At 47.1% G+C, this 20,652-nt stretch overlaps 1 protein-coding gene across 5 annotated transcripts in view; it reads left to right on the top strand.

Moving 5' to 3' along the window:
• Nucleotides 1-11,599, top strand: part of LOC139059937 (relaxin receptor 1-like) — a 227,199-nt gene extending 215,600 nt beyond the window's left edge. For all 5 annotated transcript variants that reach the window (XM_070538568.1, XM_070538567.1, XM_070538566.1 and 2 more), the window contains exons 19-21: nt 2,406-2,656; nt 6,339-6,437; nt 8,231-11,599. In XM_070538568.1, coding sequence (XP_070394669.1) covers nt 2,406-2,656; nt 6,339-6,437; nt 8,231-8,413 — 533 coding nt within the window. In that variant the 3' untranslated portion in view covers nt 8,414-11,599. The remainder of the gene's footprint in view (nt 1-2,405; nt 2,657-6,338; nt 6,438-8,230) is intronic.
• Nucleotides 11,600-20,652: the final 9,053 nt, after the last annotated feature.

Genomic DNA, 20,652 nt, shown 5'->3' with positions numbered 1-20,652 from the left:
GACATACACCCCTAAGGCTTTCGCTTTGAAAGAAACTGTGACCTAGCGGTCACCATCAAAGTGTATGGCATTACGGTGAGCAGGTACATAAACTTGATGATGGCATCGCTACCGTTTTTTTTTTTTTTGTGGCCCGAGCATCGATTGACACTATTGCTTCTTGCATAGCACTTCCGGTTCACCTCCTGAGACAACCAGGGAAGGAATTCAAAATACATGAGACAAACATAGAACAAGTAGTACAATACAAATTTCATGGGTTTTATTGTAGTTACGATATCAAAGCATAAGTTGAGTTAATAAAATGTCTGAAATAATTATGATAATCTAGAAGAAACTGAGGCGACGGGGGGATATTTAAAACGAATAAAAAAAAATGTACAAGAAAAATACAACATTCATTAGTTTCAATATAGATATGATATCAGAGCACAAGTCTAGCTACAAGTTCAGTTACTGAAGACTCTGGAATAATGAAAATTAATTAGATATCACGGAGACGACCAGGGATGAAATTGAAAATAAGTCAAGAAATGGCACACCACCACATTTCTGGGTTTCATTATAGATATGAAATCAGGGCATAAGTTGAGTTACTGAAGTGCCTAGAATAATTAATGAGAAATCACTGATTACCACGCTCCAAAGCATCGTAATTAAATTATGGGGTTTTTACGTGCCATAACCACTTTCTGATTATGAGGCACGCCGTAGTGCAGGAATCCGGAAATTTCGACCACTTGGGGTTCTTTAACGTACACCTAAATCTATGTACATGGGTGTTTTCACACTTCGCCTCCATTGAAGGGAATCGATCCCGCGACTTCGTGCTCAGCAGCCTATCACTATAGTCACTGAGCAAACACGGCGGGTGACCGAATCCTTAGAGACCTGCCACGTCTGCACGACTTTGGCGGAATTCCTGGAAACCCGGAAGTAGAAAGAGGAAGTAATCATTTCACTAAAAACGTAGAACACAATATGGTGGCATGACACCTAATGGGACCATAATTAATTAATCAACGCGGAGGCTATGACGTCCTCGAGTTCGGTTCGTGCGTTACGCTCGCCTAAAAAGCTAAAGAACACCAACGCCGAGGTGCGAGTGTCACAAAGAGACACCAGCGTCAAAGGCTACGGTCGCTTACCATTATTTTTTTATTCTTGTGTCTTTTTTGGCTTGTCAAGATTCCTAGTATGGCAAAAGTTCTTTTTTTTTGTATTGCAGAGGGGTCGTTTATTAAAGAGCTCGACCTATCTGTCTGTCTTTGTTGTCTTTTTAATGCGCCAAAATTTGTAGCTTTTCATCACGTTCCATATGCACAGATAGAAAGTTCAATCTAGAGCTAAGGACGTGTAGACATGGAACATTCAACATCTAGCTTGATGCAGGCTTTAAGTTCTATGTAGACAGGGAAGACGCAGCGAGTGATTTCATCAAGAAACCGTGACACATAGTGTGGTAATGAGACGAGTCAGGGATCTTCGCGGATCAGGGATATATACAAGGTGTCCCAGCTAACTTCAGTCAGAGTTTAAAGATATTCGAAGGCCACATAGCTGGACAGAACCAAGGTAATGTTGTTTGCCGTCGCTTGTAGTTGTTCAAATTATGTTCTTTATTCCGCCTAATGAGATAATTCATCTTAATTAATGAACTTCTCAAATATGATAATTAGATGAAAGGTCTCCATTAGAATATTGCAGACCGACATGAAAACCTACTGATACAGCTTTCTGTTCCTCAATACGTGGTACATAAAAGTGTTTTTTACGAGCGTGAGTGAAGCCCACAAATGCACGCAAAATTGGCGTGCGACTGGCCGCCCGAGGCACCTTGCGTGTACCTTAGCGGGCTTCTTTCACGCTCGAAAAAACAGTTTTATGTAGCACGCATTGAGGAACAGAAAGCTGTATCAGGAGTTTCTCACTAATTGTCTAACTAGGCGGAATGAAAAAAAAATGGTTTGAGTATCTCCATGCGTCTGCAAACAACATTACCTTTGTTCGGTTCAGCTACGTGGCATTTGCATATTTTAAGCTCTGGCTAAAGTTAGCTGGGACACTATGTAATACACAGTGCGGTCTCACGCGCACGCCAAAATGTTCACCTTAGTCAGATAGTTCGAATGCCATCAGAGCTACACACTTTAAATCACCAACCAAGGAAGACGACGGCAACACGAATGGAAGCAGTATAGGCTTCAGTTCTTACATAGCAGTCTCGCTGCGTGCGTCCTTTGCATCGCTTTTCGGTCCTCATCCGCACTGATTTGAAGTATGCACTCATCCAACTACCCAAACGTCCTGCCTTACTGCAATTCGCAGAGCTAAGTTCATCTGATATTTTTGTTTTGCTCCAGCTTTCGTCTCATGATCTTTTAATTCGTTCACGTGCCTTGCAGGAACAAAGATCGACGAGACGCTGTACGCATGGGTCGCAGTGTTCCTCCTGCCGGTGAACTCGGCGCTGAACCCCGTCCTGTACACACTCACCACACGGATGTTCAAGCAGCAGCTGAACAGGTTCCTTGGGAACTTGCGCCAATGCGAACGCGTTCCTTCAGACCGGCAGTCCGGGCAGTCCGGCCAGTCGTGGTCATCGCTGCCCACGATGCGAGGTCAAAAGAAGACGCTAGTCACTTCGCTGTCAGATGTAAGAGCCCGTACTTTACTCATCAGTAATTCATTATAAAGTCAAGTAACGCTGCTTGGCTACAGCAATCCATAGTCAGTCGAAGAGGATAACCTTAAAGCGGCTTTGAAAAGCTACGCTGGAACACGCAGCAATCGTATTTGCCATACGCTTCTAAAAATACGCGCCACTAACGATCGCACCACTTCAGATCTGGTTGCGTAGGGAGAAACAACAGAGGGTAAGAGAAGATACTTTTTTATAGATGCGGCAATGTGTATTTCAACATGACCTATAAAAAAAGGAAGAGAGACTAGTGCTGTAATGTTAACTCATATTGTTTGTGACGACCCATGATTACATACTTGAGTAACCTGCTGTGCTTCGTTCCTGCCCGTTTTAACGCCAGAGTGTTAAGGAGCCCGTGTCGCAGAAATACCGGCACCGGCGTCTTGCATTTAGCGTCGGACATTGCACACACAAATTTTCGAACCACGTATATCCAGGCCTTCCATGTGATGCAAAAAATTTACGGACCTAAATAATAATAATAAATAATAAGCTTTTTAGGCTCATTTAAACTAAACTACGACTTGCACGAAACCTGCAGACATGATAGCTCTCGGATTGTAATCTGACTATACGAGAAAACATAATTCTGTGGCGTGAAAACTCAAAGGAACCCCTTCACACACACAAACCGGCCGCGCCGTTCACAGACCGGCCGCGGCGTCCACCATTCTGCGCGCGCTGGCGCGATGGGTGTCTTGGGGGGCCACGCAGCGGCGCGCCCAGTTCTTTGCAATAACTCCAGCTGGGGCTCGCCTCTGCAGCATCGCTGCCCATGCAAGAGGCTGTGGTTCCACCCGTTCTACCACAAAGCTCGCCTTCATGCGTAGCGTTCGCGACAGACATTTCCAGTTAAACATTATGATTACACACGCTACAGTTCCCGGGAAGCATGCGAAGCAGTCAGGGATCTTTGAACGCTGTCGCCTTCCACTCTTAAAGGCGAAGCTGAAGCGTCTTCCAAATTTTTTGTTCCTTCATGTGAGCTTGTCATTATGGCTATTTGGTAACAAAGCTATGACAGAAAATATGGGGAAAAAGAAAACTAAATTGATGAACGATATGAGACAGTGTGTAAGGAGATTCAGATAGAAAGATACAAACGTTGAGATATGCTGGAGAAGAGTGTTACTAGGTTGAGTATTATTTGGTCAAATAAGTCGATTTGAAGTGCCGCTTGAAGAAGTCTTCACGGCTGGAAATCTAAGGACATGTCGTAAATCCTTGCCAGAGTAATGCTGGTTCTGACAGTGTTTAGTTTGCTCCCAGTAACGATAGATGGATGGATGGATGGATGGATGGATGGATGGATGGATGGATGGATGGATGGATGGATGGATGGATGGATGGATGGATGGATGGATGGATGGATGGATGGATGGATGGATGGATGGACGGACGGTTGATTGGTTGGATGGACGGACGGACGAACGAACGGACAAACGGATAGATGGATGGATGGAGGCATAGACGGGCGGACGGACGTATGAAAGGACGGACGGATGGACAGACGAACGGATGCATGGATGGATGGATGGATGGATGGATGGATGGATGGATGTAAGAACGAACGAATGAACGAACGAACGGGTGGATGGATGGATGGATGGATGGATGGATGGATGGATGGATGGATGGATGGATGGATGGATGGATGGACGGACGGACGGACGGACGGACGGACGGACGGACGGATGGATGGATGGTTGGATGGATGGATGTACAGACGGATGGATATGAATGGATGGATGGATGGATGGACGGACGGACGGATGGATGGATGGACGGACGGACGGACGGACGGACAGACGGATGGATGGCGGACGGACGGACGGATATGGATGGATGGATGGATGGATGGATGGATGGATGGATGGATGGATGGATGGATGGATGGATGGATGGATGGATGGATGGTTGGATGGACGGACGGATGGACGGATGGACGGACGGATGGATGGATGGATGGACGGGACGGACGGACGGACGGACGGACGGACGGACGGACGGACGGACGGACGGATGGACGGATGGATGGACGGGACGGACGGACGGACGGACGGACGGACGGACGGACGGACGGACGGACGGACGGACGGACGGACGGATGGATGGATGGATGGATGGATGGATGGATTGATGGATGGATGAATGGAGGGAGGGAGGGACGGACGGACGGACGGACCGATGGATGGATGGATGGATAAATAAATGGATGCTATGAACATCTCCTTTTGAACGAGGCGGTGGGTTGTGCCACCAAGCACTTGTTATTTTAATGCCTAATGTCCTACCTACGTTAAAGAAGAAGAAAAAGAAGGGAAAAAAATCCTGCGATGAATTCGCATAACCAAAGTTTCTGAACCCCTATTGTGAACTTTGTTTTTGTACGCCTCCGTTGTTTGTCGTTTCCGTACGTTTCTTCCACCAATCTTCCAATCGCCTGTTACTAATCTCCACTGCGGACATGTTTACTTTCCCACTGCTCTCGCTGAACACGAGCGCTTCAAGGAGGCCAGTGGTGCCTAAATCGACCGCTGGGCAGATATCTTCACGTTCTAATAAAACATGCTGCCCCCTTTCCATCGTTTCCCTAGCTTGACCGCAGCAAGGCTGCCGTAGTGCGCTAAGAGGTAAATTTTCACCAAGCGAACTTATTGCACTACAGAAGCTTCTCCTTATTAGAAATCTTAACTAAAAGAAAGCCACATGAGTAAACTCGAGCTGCTCGGTGCTGGCGGTCATTTATCAAGGCAGATAGAAGGGAAAAGGATCACTCTTAGTTGTCAACCTAACGTTATCAAAGAAAAACAAAAAAAAACGCGCGGGAAAAGAGCACATAATAACTCTCGAAGCACGCCTGCATGTGCACGCTACGGTATGGTGCTTTGTCGCTGCTTTCATGCCTGTGAACGGATCCTTCCTGTGCCAGTTGCCCGCCTGTTCCTCCCTCGCACTCCCTTCCTCTCAAGTGTATAATGTATGAATAATAATAATAATAATAATAATAATAATAATAATAATAATAATAATAATAATAATAATAATAATAATGTACAGTGCTCCTGGCTTCGTCACCCCTGAGACAGAGGCACCACTGATTAATATTGCCCTCTTAGGCCTGTTTCTCGGCCAGCAATTCTGACACGAATGTCGTGTACAAATTTGTAATGAAAAACTGCTTGCACAACAGCAGAGATCAAGGAAAATTACAGTACTACTCATTCAGTAATGCTCAAAAGAAAATAAACTCTCAGTTAAAAGCTTATTAACTGATAGGCAAGTAGCTGTCCCTCGGTCGCTGCATCGATGTGCAAAAGCTAGATTTGAGTTTTCTTTGCCTGCCGTACTTCGCCTTCTCATTTCGTTCCCCTTATGGCACAGAAACTTGCTCTGTTTACTGTTCCTCTACCCTTTCAGGTGGGGTCTCGTATTTATTATGTTTCTTTATTTCTGTTCTTAATTTTTCATTTAATTTTCAATCAATTACGTGCTATCGTCATTATTCTTGATGTATCGTAATCATCGTTGGGTGCATTGAGGAGGTCTCGTCACACATATAGATTCTCGCTTTACTTTATGCACTGTTTGTGAGAGTAAATAATCTATATGAGCTTTTTTTTTCTTGTCACAGAACACCTTTGGGAAGAAAAGAGCGGCGGGCGTTGTGTGCTACTCACTGCGAAATTGTGCGCTAATCCCACTACGTGGAAGCCAGTCATGCGTTGAAAAGGTGAGCGGCCGCTTCTTATTGTATACTACAGCCACCACTCATTTGCGAGTAGCACTTTTGCAAAAAGCTTGTAAACATTGTTAAATGGGGCTAAAGCTCATATATGAAGTTTCTCTCGTTTAGATGCTCTAACACAGCCTGTTTAGAACTGCACTGTCAGGTTTTAATATAGAGTGTTGAATGCCTAAACTTCGTATTTCAACTTTTTTAGGCTTGCCGACGTAGGCCGGTTTTATGACAAGTAAGGTATAAAAAAAAATTACCTTCTATGCTTTCGCTGAAGTTCGACACTTGCAAAACTTTCTTTCAAGTTCAAAACTTTCATTCATGTCATTGCAACAGCTGTCTTATATATGCGCATCAGCGTTTCACTCGTATATAAATGTGGAATAGGCCTTGAACTATGAATCCAACCGCAAGAACAGGCTACCTAATCAACGCGAACTCATCAGCGAGTTGTTATAGGCGATGTGACGCAAGTGCCAGCCGTCTCGAAGCACTAGCAAAGTCCTTGCGTCAACGATTTCGGGTGCTTTTCAGGTGTCAGCCGCCTTTTGTCGGGAGCTGCAGGACCTAGCGCTCAGTGTCCTATCGCGTGCTTGCCACGCCAGCGTTCACTGGTCGTGGCTGTGTCGTCAGCTGCAAGAAGTTTAGCAAGTTTCTTATGGTCTGCACGCTATTTTTTGGTTAGTGACAGACTGTCCCGTGATAACTACTAAGATGTCGTTTGCGATTTCATTTACTGTTCTGGCACTTCGTGGCGCGACCGGCCCAAGTCAGTTTCAGTATCGCCACTAAGTAGGTAACGACTGAAGGCGATCATTCACGTCACAGCGTACTTCACAGAAAGCACTTCCTAGCAAAATTAAGCAGCCGTTTTTACTACAGTGACATTTAGGGCATCGCCTGCTCTGAGTACCGTATCGTGGAATCACTAAGGAGGGTTATATGCGAAGGGGTAGTAAAGCGCCCAGAGAAGCACACGGCAAAATGACTAACGTCCTCACTTGGAATGTTTTTTTCCCCCTTTTTGGTGTATCCACGAGATGCCTATTTCATCTTCGGTACGTAATGTTTTGGTCTAATTTGACTTAATGGCATGATCTAGTGGACCTATTGGCACATTATGCAGAAGGTCGCGTCGGATAAAATGGCACGTAAAACAGCATTAACATCACCAAGACGACGAAGGACACTTCACTGAACCGATGGCCTTGCTGCGTAGCCCCCATGGAAATGCGGCCACCCCGGCTGGGAGTTGAGTCACGACCTCGAGCCTATAGCAGCGTAACATCACGGTCGCTAGCTACCGCGGCGGGTTTGAGCTCAGAGTGTACATCTGCTCTAATTTCTGTACTCCTGTGTTCCTTTGTATTCGCGTGCATCTTAACCTCATAATAGCGTAGTTATAACGGTGTCGTACGAACTAGCTCTGCTCTTCGCTGTACCATGTCATCGCCTCAAGTTGTGAGGACTTATCTTTATCGCAGTTCGAATCCCGGAAACGGAGGCCGCATTTTGTTGGGGGTGAAATGCGAAAACACCCGTGTACTCAGATTTAGGCGCACGTAACATAACTCCAGGGGGCCCAAATTTTATTCGCCCACCTTTAACGGTACAAAGTAGGCCCAGAAATGTTCTCTTCACAACTAAAATAATAATACTGGACGTACTTCATGTTTTGTCGGGAATGTATTTTGTGATTTCTTATTGACGTTGCGCCTGAAAGGTCAAACGCAGCTGCAGTTGTTCCACATACTAATATTCAGTTTTTGTTTTGCTCACTGTTTCAGGTGTCTCAGCCCGTGCTGGAAGAGATGAAGACGCTCCCCATTCGTAATGGACACAGAGGCACGAAAGATGTGCGAAGTTCCAACTCCAGCGCCAGGCCGCTCCTACCAGCGACGCCAACGGCCACCAAGTCCAAGTGGAAGCGGTCCCCGCATACGCGATTAAGAGTCGACGAGTCCGTGTGATAGCCGACGAAGGAGTGTAACCTCACCTAATCACAATAACGTCGCCAGCCCCGGCGCTCATCCATCGAATCCAGCTGTGTCAGGTTGTGGACTTAGCTCAGAGAGCAGAAGACGTGCAACGTACACTGACATTTGCCGCGAGTTGGATACAAATAGAAATGCAAGACGGGGGCGAGGGGGTCGTGTTTTTTTTTTTTTTTTGCTCAACGCGATACGCGTCCCAGGAACTGTGATCACAAAGAACAGTGCTTAGTGCTCTGGCGTGCTCCGTGTTCGTAATGAAACGCTATCTTGTGTGTATGGACGATTGAACGTTGGGTTGCTCCCAGGTGAATCCAGCTTTGTACGGTGACGAGATCTTTCCCTGCGTCGGCGCCATTCTCTGGGGATGAGCTCATGCCATATGAACTGTGTACACGCGACATTGGTATCGCCCGCAATTACTGTGCGATATCAGTTTCTTTCGGTGGGGCCACGAAGATCATGCGACGCAGAGAGCATAACAAACTTAAGGTCGTCAGGGTACAAAAACATCATCATTCCCCACATCGAGAATAATCTTCGCCTGCACAACGACAATTTTATGATAAGATGGCAGGCCCTGCTCTTCGCCTCTCCCTCACATGAAATTTACAATTGAAGCGCGCGGCTCTTCACCGAAAACATTACCGCTACAGGTGGTACGGCACCTTTACACATACAATGTAATGGTAATATTTTCACACGTCATATGTATATATATCTTAATCATGCCTCATCTTATGCTGGTTTCAGTTTTATCCGTTGGTCTTTGTTGTCCGATACTGATGTCATATTTTAGACTTTTATTTCGCTTCGTGAATCTTGTTTCATTCGTAGGCTGTACGGGTCATGTCAGCCTTAAAACAACGAGTCCGGTTCTTACGCTCGCTTCGTGTGTCTTGGCGTGAAGCGCTGAAGTGACTGCTCATGGTTTGTGCCCTTTCTCTGTAGAAGTTTTCTTTTGTGGACTGTAAAAACCACTGAGTGGATATGAAACGCAGTACTTAATTTGGGAGTTCAGAAAATGTGTGGATCAGTGCCTCACTCAGTGCTATTTGTTTAATGGTTCTCGTGTTGAGAAAATCTCCGTATCCCGATTATATTTCAGCGTAGGAAAAAAAAATTGCCGGTAGGGAACCGATATCTGGTGTCTCTATTCATGTCCGCGCACCGTGTACAAATGGATTTGTGGGCAAAAGTGTTTATCACCTTTCTTTTTGTGAGCTCAGCAAGTGTATAACAGTGTCCGGATAGGTTGAAGGTAAATAAGTGGTTTGAATGCATAATCTGTAATTGATATGATGATTCGCTCACCTATGTACGCTGTGGCATTTTGTAACGCACTTTATACCCGCCATATATGTTGTAGTTCCACTCGAGAGATAGAAGTTTTCACAGCATGCTCGAAATCTTGAAATTGTACCTGAGATTTATTCTTTGACGTCAACAAGAATACCTGTGAAGTAGTACATGACCGAGGATGGAATGAGCGGAGTCAAAGTGTTCTACGCCATTGGCAGCTACATGGATCAGTTATTTTTTTTGTTTACTAGTTCATCCTATTTTAAACGCATTGCTTGTGGTTCGCAAGCTCCAGATACCGAGAGATAGTAGCATTCACTTAAGTCAAATACATAGTGATTTATCAATTCCTAGCCCATGGTCCTACAAAGCCATGACACAGGAGAGCAACAATAAATAATAAACAGGCAATTAGTTCCATTAGCAAAAAGAACGTCAAATCCACAACAATAACAGGAGAGGAATGGTGCAAATATTGCGATCATTCACTCAATCTAGCAATGACGTGAACTGTTTTCCAGTGCATATACAATCAGCCTAGGTAAACCCATTGAAGTTGTCAGCTGTAATTGTCAGACTAGGTCCCGCATCTTTAGATCTGTACAGGGTTATCACGCCTACTGTGCTTCATAACCTACTTTATCCCAGTGAGATGCACAAACAACAAGGTCTGTTGAAGAAGGAACAATGTAACAAAATTGTATCTGATACTGTAGGATGTTATATCAAAGAATTTGTGCTGTTTCGTTCCAAATGAGTTATATTAGTACAAAACATTGAGTATGAGACACGTCTGAATGATTACATAGCGGCACGCTGAGGCCCGTTCAAGAAATATAGTTTCAAGCAAGAGCACCAAAGCACACAAACAGTTTTTCAGGCAAAGAGTGCTATTCCCAAAGAAAAAAAAACAGTCAGGTAAATGGGTCCACGTGGTTGCTTGGAGAAAATAGGCACCATCGCCTTGGCTCGTGACCGCCGCTGACGTAGCAGTGACGTGGTGCTCACATTACGGCTGATAGGAACGCCCACCGCGTGCCACTGGTGATCTAACTAACGCGACTGCTTATAAATTTGGTTGGTTGGTAAAAACTTTTATTGAGCATCCTGGAGATCGATGACCCGGGCTCAAGGATCCCACGTCGGGACGTACAGGCCTTGCCTAGTCGCCGCTTCGTGGGCCTCCTGGACGGCCCGCTGATAAATGAACCAAAATCATTTATTTTCGCACGGTGTGGTATACAACGTGTGAGAACCACCAGCAAGCCCATTAGCTATTGCATAATTTGCGCGTTTTTTTTTTACTTATTAAAGGTTAGTAGCATTCCTGACGCTGACCACAAGAGTGGTGACGTACGTCTGCGCACATACTTCGGAAGCAATAGTAGGCAGTATAGGTGCTCGCATCACAGCTCATGCTATTTGCACATTTAAACTGTGAAGTTACGGATGCTTGAAGCAGCAGGTGACAGGAAAAGAATAGTTGAGAAGCACTGGAAGAAAAGCGTTGACAGTGAACGTCAAAATAGAAGGAGTACGAGTGAACGTTACTAGTCAAATGCTTCGATGAGTTTGCGCCCCGTAATGTCGCCAAAATATAAAGCAGCAGTAATCAGCATTCCAAGTGGGGTCTTGGACGTTGCAGGTGGCAGCCCCTCATGGATGAAGACAATGAACTCTCTACATCATTGTGCGCAAACGGATTGTTCGAACGCACGCAAGTTTGTTTGCTCAAATTTAGCCTTTCTAGCGGCTGTCTGTTCTCAGTGTGCAGGTGGAATAGATGTTTGGTTTATTGAATAATGAAAATGTCCTGAATGATCCGCTAAGACTGAATAAACATTTCAGGAATGGCAACCATAACGGGTTAAGCTGTCCAATTTGTATTTGTGTTTCAGTTAATTGTTCAGTGCAATAAATTGAATTTAATTCTGGGGTTTTAAATGAGAGAACCACTATTAGATTACGAGCCACGCCGTAATCGGGGACTCCAGTATAATTTTTACCACCATGAAATTTTTATCGTACCCTTGATGCATGGTGCACGGGCGTTTTCGCATTTTGGCCGCCGCATGCTGGATTAGATCCCGCGATCTTGTGTTTCGCAGCGCAGCACCATGGCCGCTACCCCACCGCTGAGGGTGTTTCGGGGTATTGAAATCACAATACTTGTAAACTCGTACGAAGTACAAAGACAAATAATTCATAAACTGCCGATATAAGGGCGCAAATGGCTTAAGTGTTTTAATATGTGCCGTGGTGAACAACTGCGTTGTGGTCAGTTCGTGCTTAAGATTGCGTCGACAGTTTAAGATATAATCACAAAATTTCTCAGAGACGTCGCATGACGCATCGACGAAGTTCTTACAGCAAAGTTCTTCCGCCGAAAGACTTTAAGAAATGCTGGTATTTAAATGTGGTTAAGGGCTTTTGGTTATCATTCCTATTATGCGTCTTCATCAATCAAAAACACCATCTTTAGGCGAGTATGCTTGCAATGCCTGATGTGGAATTCTGAGAAATATCTTGTCGTGTCAGAAGAATGATTTCTATGGGTTGCGTACCCCGATGGTCTAAATTTTTACCACGGTAACGCATGTTAAAAATAACATTTGGTGGGGTCGGTGATAAAATCCGGCCATTTAACAATAAGATAGCATGAACTCAATACGCTCAGTTGAACAAGGTGACCTCTAACACTGCATGTGTTTTTCACCGTGTTCCTTGAAAACATATATTATGGAAGCGAGGCTAACCTGGTCCAGAAGGCCGCGCATGAAAGTGAACACAAAATACAACTAGTTCACCCGTTAGCCTACAAATTAGGCTCACGTCGCAGCAAACATAGGAAACCTCCCGTCACCCGCTAGAGAAAAGCACCAGCCGAAGCGGCTGCTCGGTACACATCGTTCACATCTGATTTGAGGCTTCGCAGGGTAATTCAGTCGCTGCGGCTCGTGATTCGCTCCATCCAGTCGCTCAGCACGTGTTCTGACTCTCGTTTCTTGCTTCGTACGCGGTACGCCATACATTCCATACGTGACCCGACTTTTATGCGCAAGCGTTCATGCCCGTCTGTGGAAGCGGCCATATTAGGTTTGTCCCCGCGAGGGAAGCGAGCGCTGGAGCAGGAAGGGGCCTGGTGTCGGAGAAGAGAGTCGGCGTGTCGCGATACCAGGTGGCGCCATGCCAAGGCAACTGAATAAGCGGGCACTGAATAAAAAAATTGGCCGACGATTACGCTTCTTGGTAGTGCGGTCTTCGAGCGCAGCTGATTTAAACAACAGGCAACCACATACAGAACACGCAGTGCCGAATGGAGGCGGTTCGGCCTTTCAGATTGGGCAGCACACACTGCGATCCGCCGCTATCGAGCCGGCGCTCCGGCGACGCGCCATCGCGCCGTCACCGCTCCGGAGAGGAGGTGGCCAAATAAAATTGAAAGGCGCTAAGCGTCTCAAGCCGCCTCATGCTCGCAATGAACTCATAAGGGCGTTCACATCGCTTGTCAATACATGCGTCCGTGGCCTAATTGCCTCAATATCCGGCTTCTGTGCTAGAGTCCCACGTTCAAATCCTGCTGCCGGACAATTTTAATGATGTTTATTTAATTATTTCTTACGGAGCACATTGCTGAAAATGACGAGTTTACAAGGTCAGGAAGCCGTTTGAAGCCAGTAGGACGAAATTTAGCCAAATCCATGTACTTCCCATAATTCCCATGCTGGGTCAACCACTCCCGTTGCAGCTACCGTAGACACTGGCACCGTAGTTCCCTCTATTATTCTTCTGAAACTCTATGACAAGGGGAGAGCAAGACTTACGCCGCGCGCGAGAGATGGCAGCAGGAGCGCGGATGATGACCTTAATTACGGCGATGCCGACGGTTACGCGAAACGCCGGAACGAGCGCCAAAGAGCTGCGCTCTAAAGCTACTGGCTAGTGGGAGCCAAACGTCTCAGCACATCTTGATTCTTGATGCGTAAACTCGACGCAAAATCTCATGTGTTGGGCCACCACTGAGCAAATGTACGTGTTTGACGGAGCGTTCGCTTGCCAACGCTGGCTGCGTGACGCAATGCTGCCTCCAATATTTTTTCTTCCTCCATGCTTCTTTGCATGTGCAATAGTATGCGCTCGGCAAAGCAACAGTGGAAAGGCAAGCTGGCGTTAAATTGAGCGGAGCAGGAAAGGAGAAAGGAAGCGAAGCGTCGTGGAGGAAGAGCGTAGGCGGCCGTGCTCTGGGTTGACCTCATCTGGCAGTTGCTGCGGGTTCTGTGTGTGCTATGGACGTACCATGTTCGTCTCGTGATTGAGAGGCTGAGCGCCGCGCGAGAAGACCGCAGCAGCGACGCAAGCGGCGGCAGACCGAGGGCGAGTGCCGGGCTCTAGGTCAACAAGTCCGGCAAAAGGCGTGGGCTGGCGCGTCCAACAGACTCCGAGGAACGTGCTAGGCATCTTACCATAAGGTCAACATTCTACGCGCAGTATACGAAAAGAAAATAGCACCCATACACTTGCGCGTGACCCGCGTTCACGAAATGAAACGTCACTAATTTTTACAACTATACTACTATGTGCACGACTTCCTGCCGCGGCGGTGTAGCGGCTTCGGCGTTGCGCTGCTAAGCACGAGGTGGGAATTCGAGTACGGGCGGCCACATTTCGATGAGGACCAAAAGCAAAAACGCTCGTGTAGTTAGATTTACATCACGTTAAAGAACATCGGGTGATTGAAATTAAACCAGAATTCCTTTCAGTGACGTGCCTCAAATCATATCGCGGTTTGGGCAAGTAAAACAAAATATATTTTTGTGTGGCTACAACTACTCAAAATCGTTATATATGTATTTCTATCGATGTACGTAAAACTCTTATCACTTACCGTCTTTTACTGCAGAAGTTCTTTCTTGAAGTCTCCCGCATACTTGGGTTACACGGAAACTACGTGGCTGAAAAAGTGGGGCACGCTTAAGCTTCCGCTTTAAGACGGGAACGCCATGGCATATAAACATCCCTGACTGCTTGTAACGCTTCTCGGTAACCACAGCTTTTTTTTTTTGTGTGGATGCGCGGATGCGGATGCGCGGGCACCGAGCCCCCTGTGAATGATAGGGAATGAGAGCTACCGCGTGACAGAATTATGTTTTCTGGCATATTCAAATTAAACTCCGACGCTATCGTGTCTGTAGGTTGCATTTAGCTCGTAATTTTGATAACGGACTTTACTTGGAGGAATTCAATTAGTTCAGTAACGCCTCTGCGCCACGCGGAGGACCCGTGTGGTTGTGTTTTGGAATAACTTTCCGCGCAACGAGCTCCGACGAAAACAACAAATTTTTTTGCGCCCCTGGGCCCTTAACGTCCATGCTTTAATACAGGACCACGCACATACATGTATATCGGGTCGATGGCTGCGCTACAAATGTGGAGGTTGGCGGCTCTGTTCTCTACGGAATTGCGCAACGAAGCAGCGAACGCTACCTAGATGTCATCACTGCCTCAATTATACGCGTTTAAACGTGTCGTTCGTTTAATTAACCATATTCATTTCTTTGGTGACTCTAGCAAATAGAGTTATTGAATTCTTTTCGCCGTCCTCGAACTTGAATGGGCAATCGACTTAATTGCCGAACGCCAACTATAATTCTTCGAGACCTACGTACTGTAGGGCGAGAGCTTCGTGGCGTCTGCGCCGGTCACGGCAGATTTCTTCACCAATAAATTTTTTTTTCGCCTTCTGGTCCCTGCTATCAAAATGTGCACTTATTTTATTGTTAATGCACATTTAGATGACATGCATTCGCGAACCTATTTGTGACTGATTTCACTGTTCCCTATGGCACTCAATGGGCGCGGTAATCAGTCACTCGAAGGCAGCTCTAAACTGCTTGTTTTCCGCTTTACGCCATGGACTCTACGAACAGCTATACTCTATCTCAATACTTCCTTGCAGAACTGCGGAAGCTACATAACTTCTTAGCCAATAGGAAGGCTGAATGCCCCTCGAGATGTGCTCATCCTCGCCGCGTCGTCTACTCAGCGTCTGCTTGCCATGCTGTCGGTACATGCTCCATGGTTGGTGGGTTGACCAAAAAATTGCCGCTGTTGAACGCGGCTACGCCTGAGGAGGTATTCTGTAGGAGTCCACACAGTGTCCATTTCGGCCACTGCTGATTGGCTGGGGCCGCTGGTCTCCTCCTCGCTCGTACAGTTGCATCCAAGCGGCAGCAGCGAAAATGGATAGTCCACTAGGTGGACTCTTACAGTATACCCCACCCCAGCCCCTCCCCCCCAGGTTAGTCGAGCAAGAGCACCGTTTTCCTTGCTTTGGGAAAGGACACAGACGCTGTTCGGCGCCGTCAGCAAGTACAGCACCTACAATTGCACCACAAGACAACACAGACGCTGCTCGGCGTGGCAGCAACAGCGAGCGAATTGACTTTCATGTTACGTCTCGCTTCAACATGAACTAAGCGTCAAAAGCACAGCGCATACGAAGCTACCCACACTCAGCGCACTTCGTACACATTGCAGATCGCTTTGAAGGTGAGACCGCGCGACCACCCACATTGTCCACATCGCAGATTGCTTTCACGATAGGGTCGCCCACGCGGCGCCCGCAGCAGCAGCCGGCGGTAGTGGCAGGCCAAATATCAGTTTGACCTTGACTGAGCTTGAAGGTCAGATTTACGGAACCCGTCGTTTTCTGGATTTGTACCAGAAGAAGTAGAGTTATTGCTTTAAAAACTTTTGACGCCATAAACATAAGCTTCTTTTCCATGGATGGGACATTGAGGCTTCGCTTCAGCCGTAGTTTTCCGTGCAGTTACCTTGCAGCGTCCTCAGCAAGTAGTAAGGGCGAACGCCCTCATATATTTTCACCTGCAGCACAGCGTCTGCTCAGCGCCTACTTGGCATTTCCTCGCTACCGTCATATCGTACCATGCTAAAGCGGAGTAGTAAATTGATAATCCAGTCAACAATCTGGCCTTTATAGTGTCGCGCATCGTCAACGCATCAGCAATTTTAAGGCGCCACCTGCTAACTAGAAATCAAACCAGTTTTATGGCTTGGCCCCGTGTCTGCATAGTGCTCATCTCAATCTCAAAAAACAGCTGACCTCAATAATTACGATAAAACATACCTAATGCCTAATGCATACCTGAGCTTGAGATGAGACTTGGCGATGAAGGATTTCAGCGGTTGTTTCTTGCTGACGGGGTGGAGAGCCAGTAACAAGCGCGTATTAAGACAGAAGTAGGTAGTCGGCGCTCTAAGGACACTGCCATGTTGCTATAGTTGACCAGGGTTAAGATGGCTATTACCGTTACTGGTGGTAACTGCTACAGGAGTTCTCAGTGTATGACGGGCACGACCAACAGCCATATAATGTGACATCTCATGGTGCCAAGCTGAAAGCAGAAGCCAAGGTATAGAGAAATGGACTTGTCTTCTTCAAGGCCTTGAAGATTACAAGTACACTTGTCGAAACGTTGGCTCGTGCTTTCACCTTGTTCTCACTTTGCTCATCGTCTTGAATATCAATCTCCCGCCTTCCCCGTGTTTTTCCTGGATATCGCGGCACCGTATATATATCATGACCCGAGAAAACATAAAGCTTTCTAGTGCAGCCCATAATCATCCAGTGACGCCCGGAACTACATACCACTGTGCAAGTATATTGCCTATATGCGCGCCGTACCTCTGGAGTGCTGCAAGGTACTTATGGCGTATAGTTATAGAAACTTGAGAGATCCTTCACCACTTCATCGAGCAAGGACGCATCACATTTCAGTGGCTCCCTAGCCAATGTGGCGTGGCGAAATCCACAATGAACATGGCGATGAAACTTCTCGATCGGCTCACGCAAGAACTAATCCCGCTGTCCCGAATAGATACAGCAGCGAAACTTAGAGTGCTTGTGAATGACGCCACACAATTGTGGAACACGGCTAGTTTCCAGTACATACGTCTATAACGACTGGACTCCTGTTTTCGACTTGGTCCTCCACCGGCACTATCCCGACCCAAGACTTTACCGACTGTGGCTTGGCGTCACTTTTACCAAATCATTTGCTTTCTGCATCAACAGGGAAGATAGTTCTGCATGTGACCACTGTGACCACGAGGAAATTGTAGAGCACGTTCTTTGCTGTTTGTCCTCGATACAGCGCACACAGGCACACGACCGGCTTCTTCCGGAGCACATAGTAATGGAACGCCGACCTATACAGTCATCTTCACTTTTATAGCGCAGCTCTTACGCGCCCGTTCCTGGGTTGAGCGTCGGCGCTACAGCGCGAACGCTAGCGGGAGTTGTTTAACCCTCCTATCTAAAAAATCCCCAAAATCCAAAAAATCCGTTTTCCTGCACTGCTGCTCCCAGCAATGCAAGAAAATGTGGCCTATTATCTCGGGTTGTTTACAGATTAAAGAAAGTGTTCCCCACGGTAAAAAGAAATACGTCTCTTCATTCAAAGCTGCCTTTGCTGAAAGCGTTCTTGCATGAACTTTGAAAAGAATGACAGACTTCTTACCCACCCGTGCTTGGAGAAGGTGAACCATACGAATGCGTTGCACCGGCGGTACAAAACAAATGTCAAAAGAGGACTTTTTTTATGAAGCCTTTGTTGAAATATTTGCTGTTGGTGGAATAAAAAGTTCGGCAGACACACTTAAGGCTGCTTGCGTGTGGGAATGCGAAAGCATTTCAGTCGCTTTCGGGAAATGTTTTCGCTTAGGTAATCATCCTTATGTCGTCGTGCACGTTGTAAACTTGTACGTCATTCCTTTTTGTGTTCCCTTGCTTCGTATTCTGCGGCATGTTTCTGTGGGCGAGCACGTTTCACAGATGCCACTGAGATACACGCTTGGGACTGCATTCCGGTAGACACAGCACCGATAAAATCCGCAAAGCAAGTGACGTCCGGGAGGCAGCGACGTGACGTGTGCAATGACGCAGGCATACATCTCACTTTATACCATTATTACTTGGCGTTGAGAGCACGTCGCAATATACACAGCACCGATGAAATCTGAAGAACAAGTGACACGTGGGAGGCAGTGACGTGACGTGTACAATGACGCACGCACTAGGCACAACTTTAGTCAACCGTAACCGTGCAGCCGCCGTGGCGTCGGGGAAGCGCACTTGTCTCGCGCCTCGTAGGCCTGGGCTCGATTCCCACACAAACAGAAATGTACCAAGTATTTTGAATTCCATTATTTCACTTTGCTTACAGAAATCGGCCTGACCAATTTGACGTCAATCCGATGACTTTTTATATGTATTTTCTCTTCGCGCCGTCGGCCATTACGGTTACCATCATTCGGTCACGCCACCGCTGACAACGCTTGATTTTCGCGTAATGGGGCATATAACGCTTTAGCGTTAAAACCATCTCTAGGAACACATTTAGAGCCGACTTGGAGCATTGCAGACATAAGGAAAATTGCGAGTTTGCGAAACAACAGTACGCATAGCGCTGGGTAGACGGTACGCGTTGTCGGAAACGTCAGCAGGTATGGTAGGTGTTTTGTCGAAAAATTTGCCAGGGACTCGAAGAGTGGTGCAAAACGCAGGCTCGGCGGCAGTCCCGCAAGAGTCACGACGAAGGACGGTGCGGATGTCAAGCATAACGAAAGGAAGGCGCTCAATCAATGATGAAGGAAAAGCCATGAGTGAATCCTTCAGTTGGCGGTGAAAACTTTCGATGAACCCATTGGATATCGGGTGGTACGAAATAGTCTTGATGTGATTGACGCCGAGGAGCCGAGATAGATTGGCGAACAATGTTGAGTCGAAGTGACGAGCACGGTCGGTCGTAATGGTGGAAGGTACGTCGTAGCGGCTAAACCGGAGAGGGATGAGTGCTCGATCTATTGACTCGGCCTTTTGCTCACGAGGGGCATCACCTCAGGCCATCTGGTAAATCTGCCAACGCAGGTTAACAGGCTGCGATGGTTCTTGCAGGGAGGAAGAGGGCCGAAAATACCGACGTGAGGATGGCTCAAGTGGGCGTCCAGGGACGGGAATGTGCCAAGAGGAGTCACAGTGTGGCGATGCACTTTAGATTGTTGGCAGTTGAGGCACGTGCGTGACCAGTGACGAAAGTCTACGTTGATACTATACCACACATAACGAGGAGTGACGAGTCGCTGTGTTGCGCGAATGCCAGGACGAGCCATAGCATGGAGAGCATCAAAGAGAGTCCGGTGGTATGGGTGAGGCACGTAGGGACGAGGACGTCCGGTCGCCGTATCACAAACGAGGGGCACACCGCACTCAGGGAGCAAGACATCTTCAAACACCAGAAAGGTGCCGCTCGTGCGAAGCAGCTGGAGCTCGGTGTCGATACTCTGGGCGGCAGCGATGACCGTCAAGTAGATGACTGGTCGTCTGTGATCTGTTGCATGAATGGTGGTGCGATATAGTGCGTCGGCAACGACGTTGCATTTTCAGCCAATGTGACGATTGTCGCTGGTGTATTCAGAAATGTAGGCGAGCTGTCCGATTTAGCGGGGAGCGCAGGAGGTACTGTTTGAAGCTAGGGTGGACGAGAATGGTTTATAATAATAAGTACTTGAAAGGAGCGCGCCTCGAGCAAATGTCGAAAGTGCTTCACAGCCAGATAGATTGCGAGCAGTTCTCGGCCGGATGTGCTGTTGCGGTGCTCAGGGGGTTCAAGCTTCTTGGAAAGGACGCGATGGGCTGCCAAGAACCAGCAACTAACTGCGGGAAGACTGCACCGACAGCAGTGTCCGATGCGTCAATCATGGTAGGTATTGAGGCGTCGCATTTGGGATGGTCGAGCAGCCTCGTGCCGGCAATGGGTTCCTTGAAGCGTCTAAACGCACCATCAGTGTTGTTCCATGGCGTGGGAGTATTCGGTGTCTTGAGGCCCGAGAGTAGG

Source organism: Dermacentor albipictus, chromosome 5 (genome assembly GCF_038994185.2).
Source record: "Dermacentor albipictus isolate Rhodes 1998 colony chromosome 5, USDA_Dalb.pri_finalv2, whole genome shotgun sequence".
Taxonomy (NCBI): Eukaryota; Metazoa; Arthropoda; class Arachnida; order Ixodida; family Ixodidae; genus Dermacentor; species Dermacentor albipictus.
The sequence above is the reverse complement of the archived record's forward strand: the minus strand, read 5'-3'. Positions and strand labels throughout refer to the sequence as shown.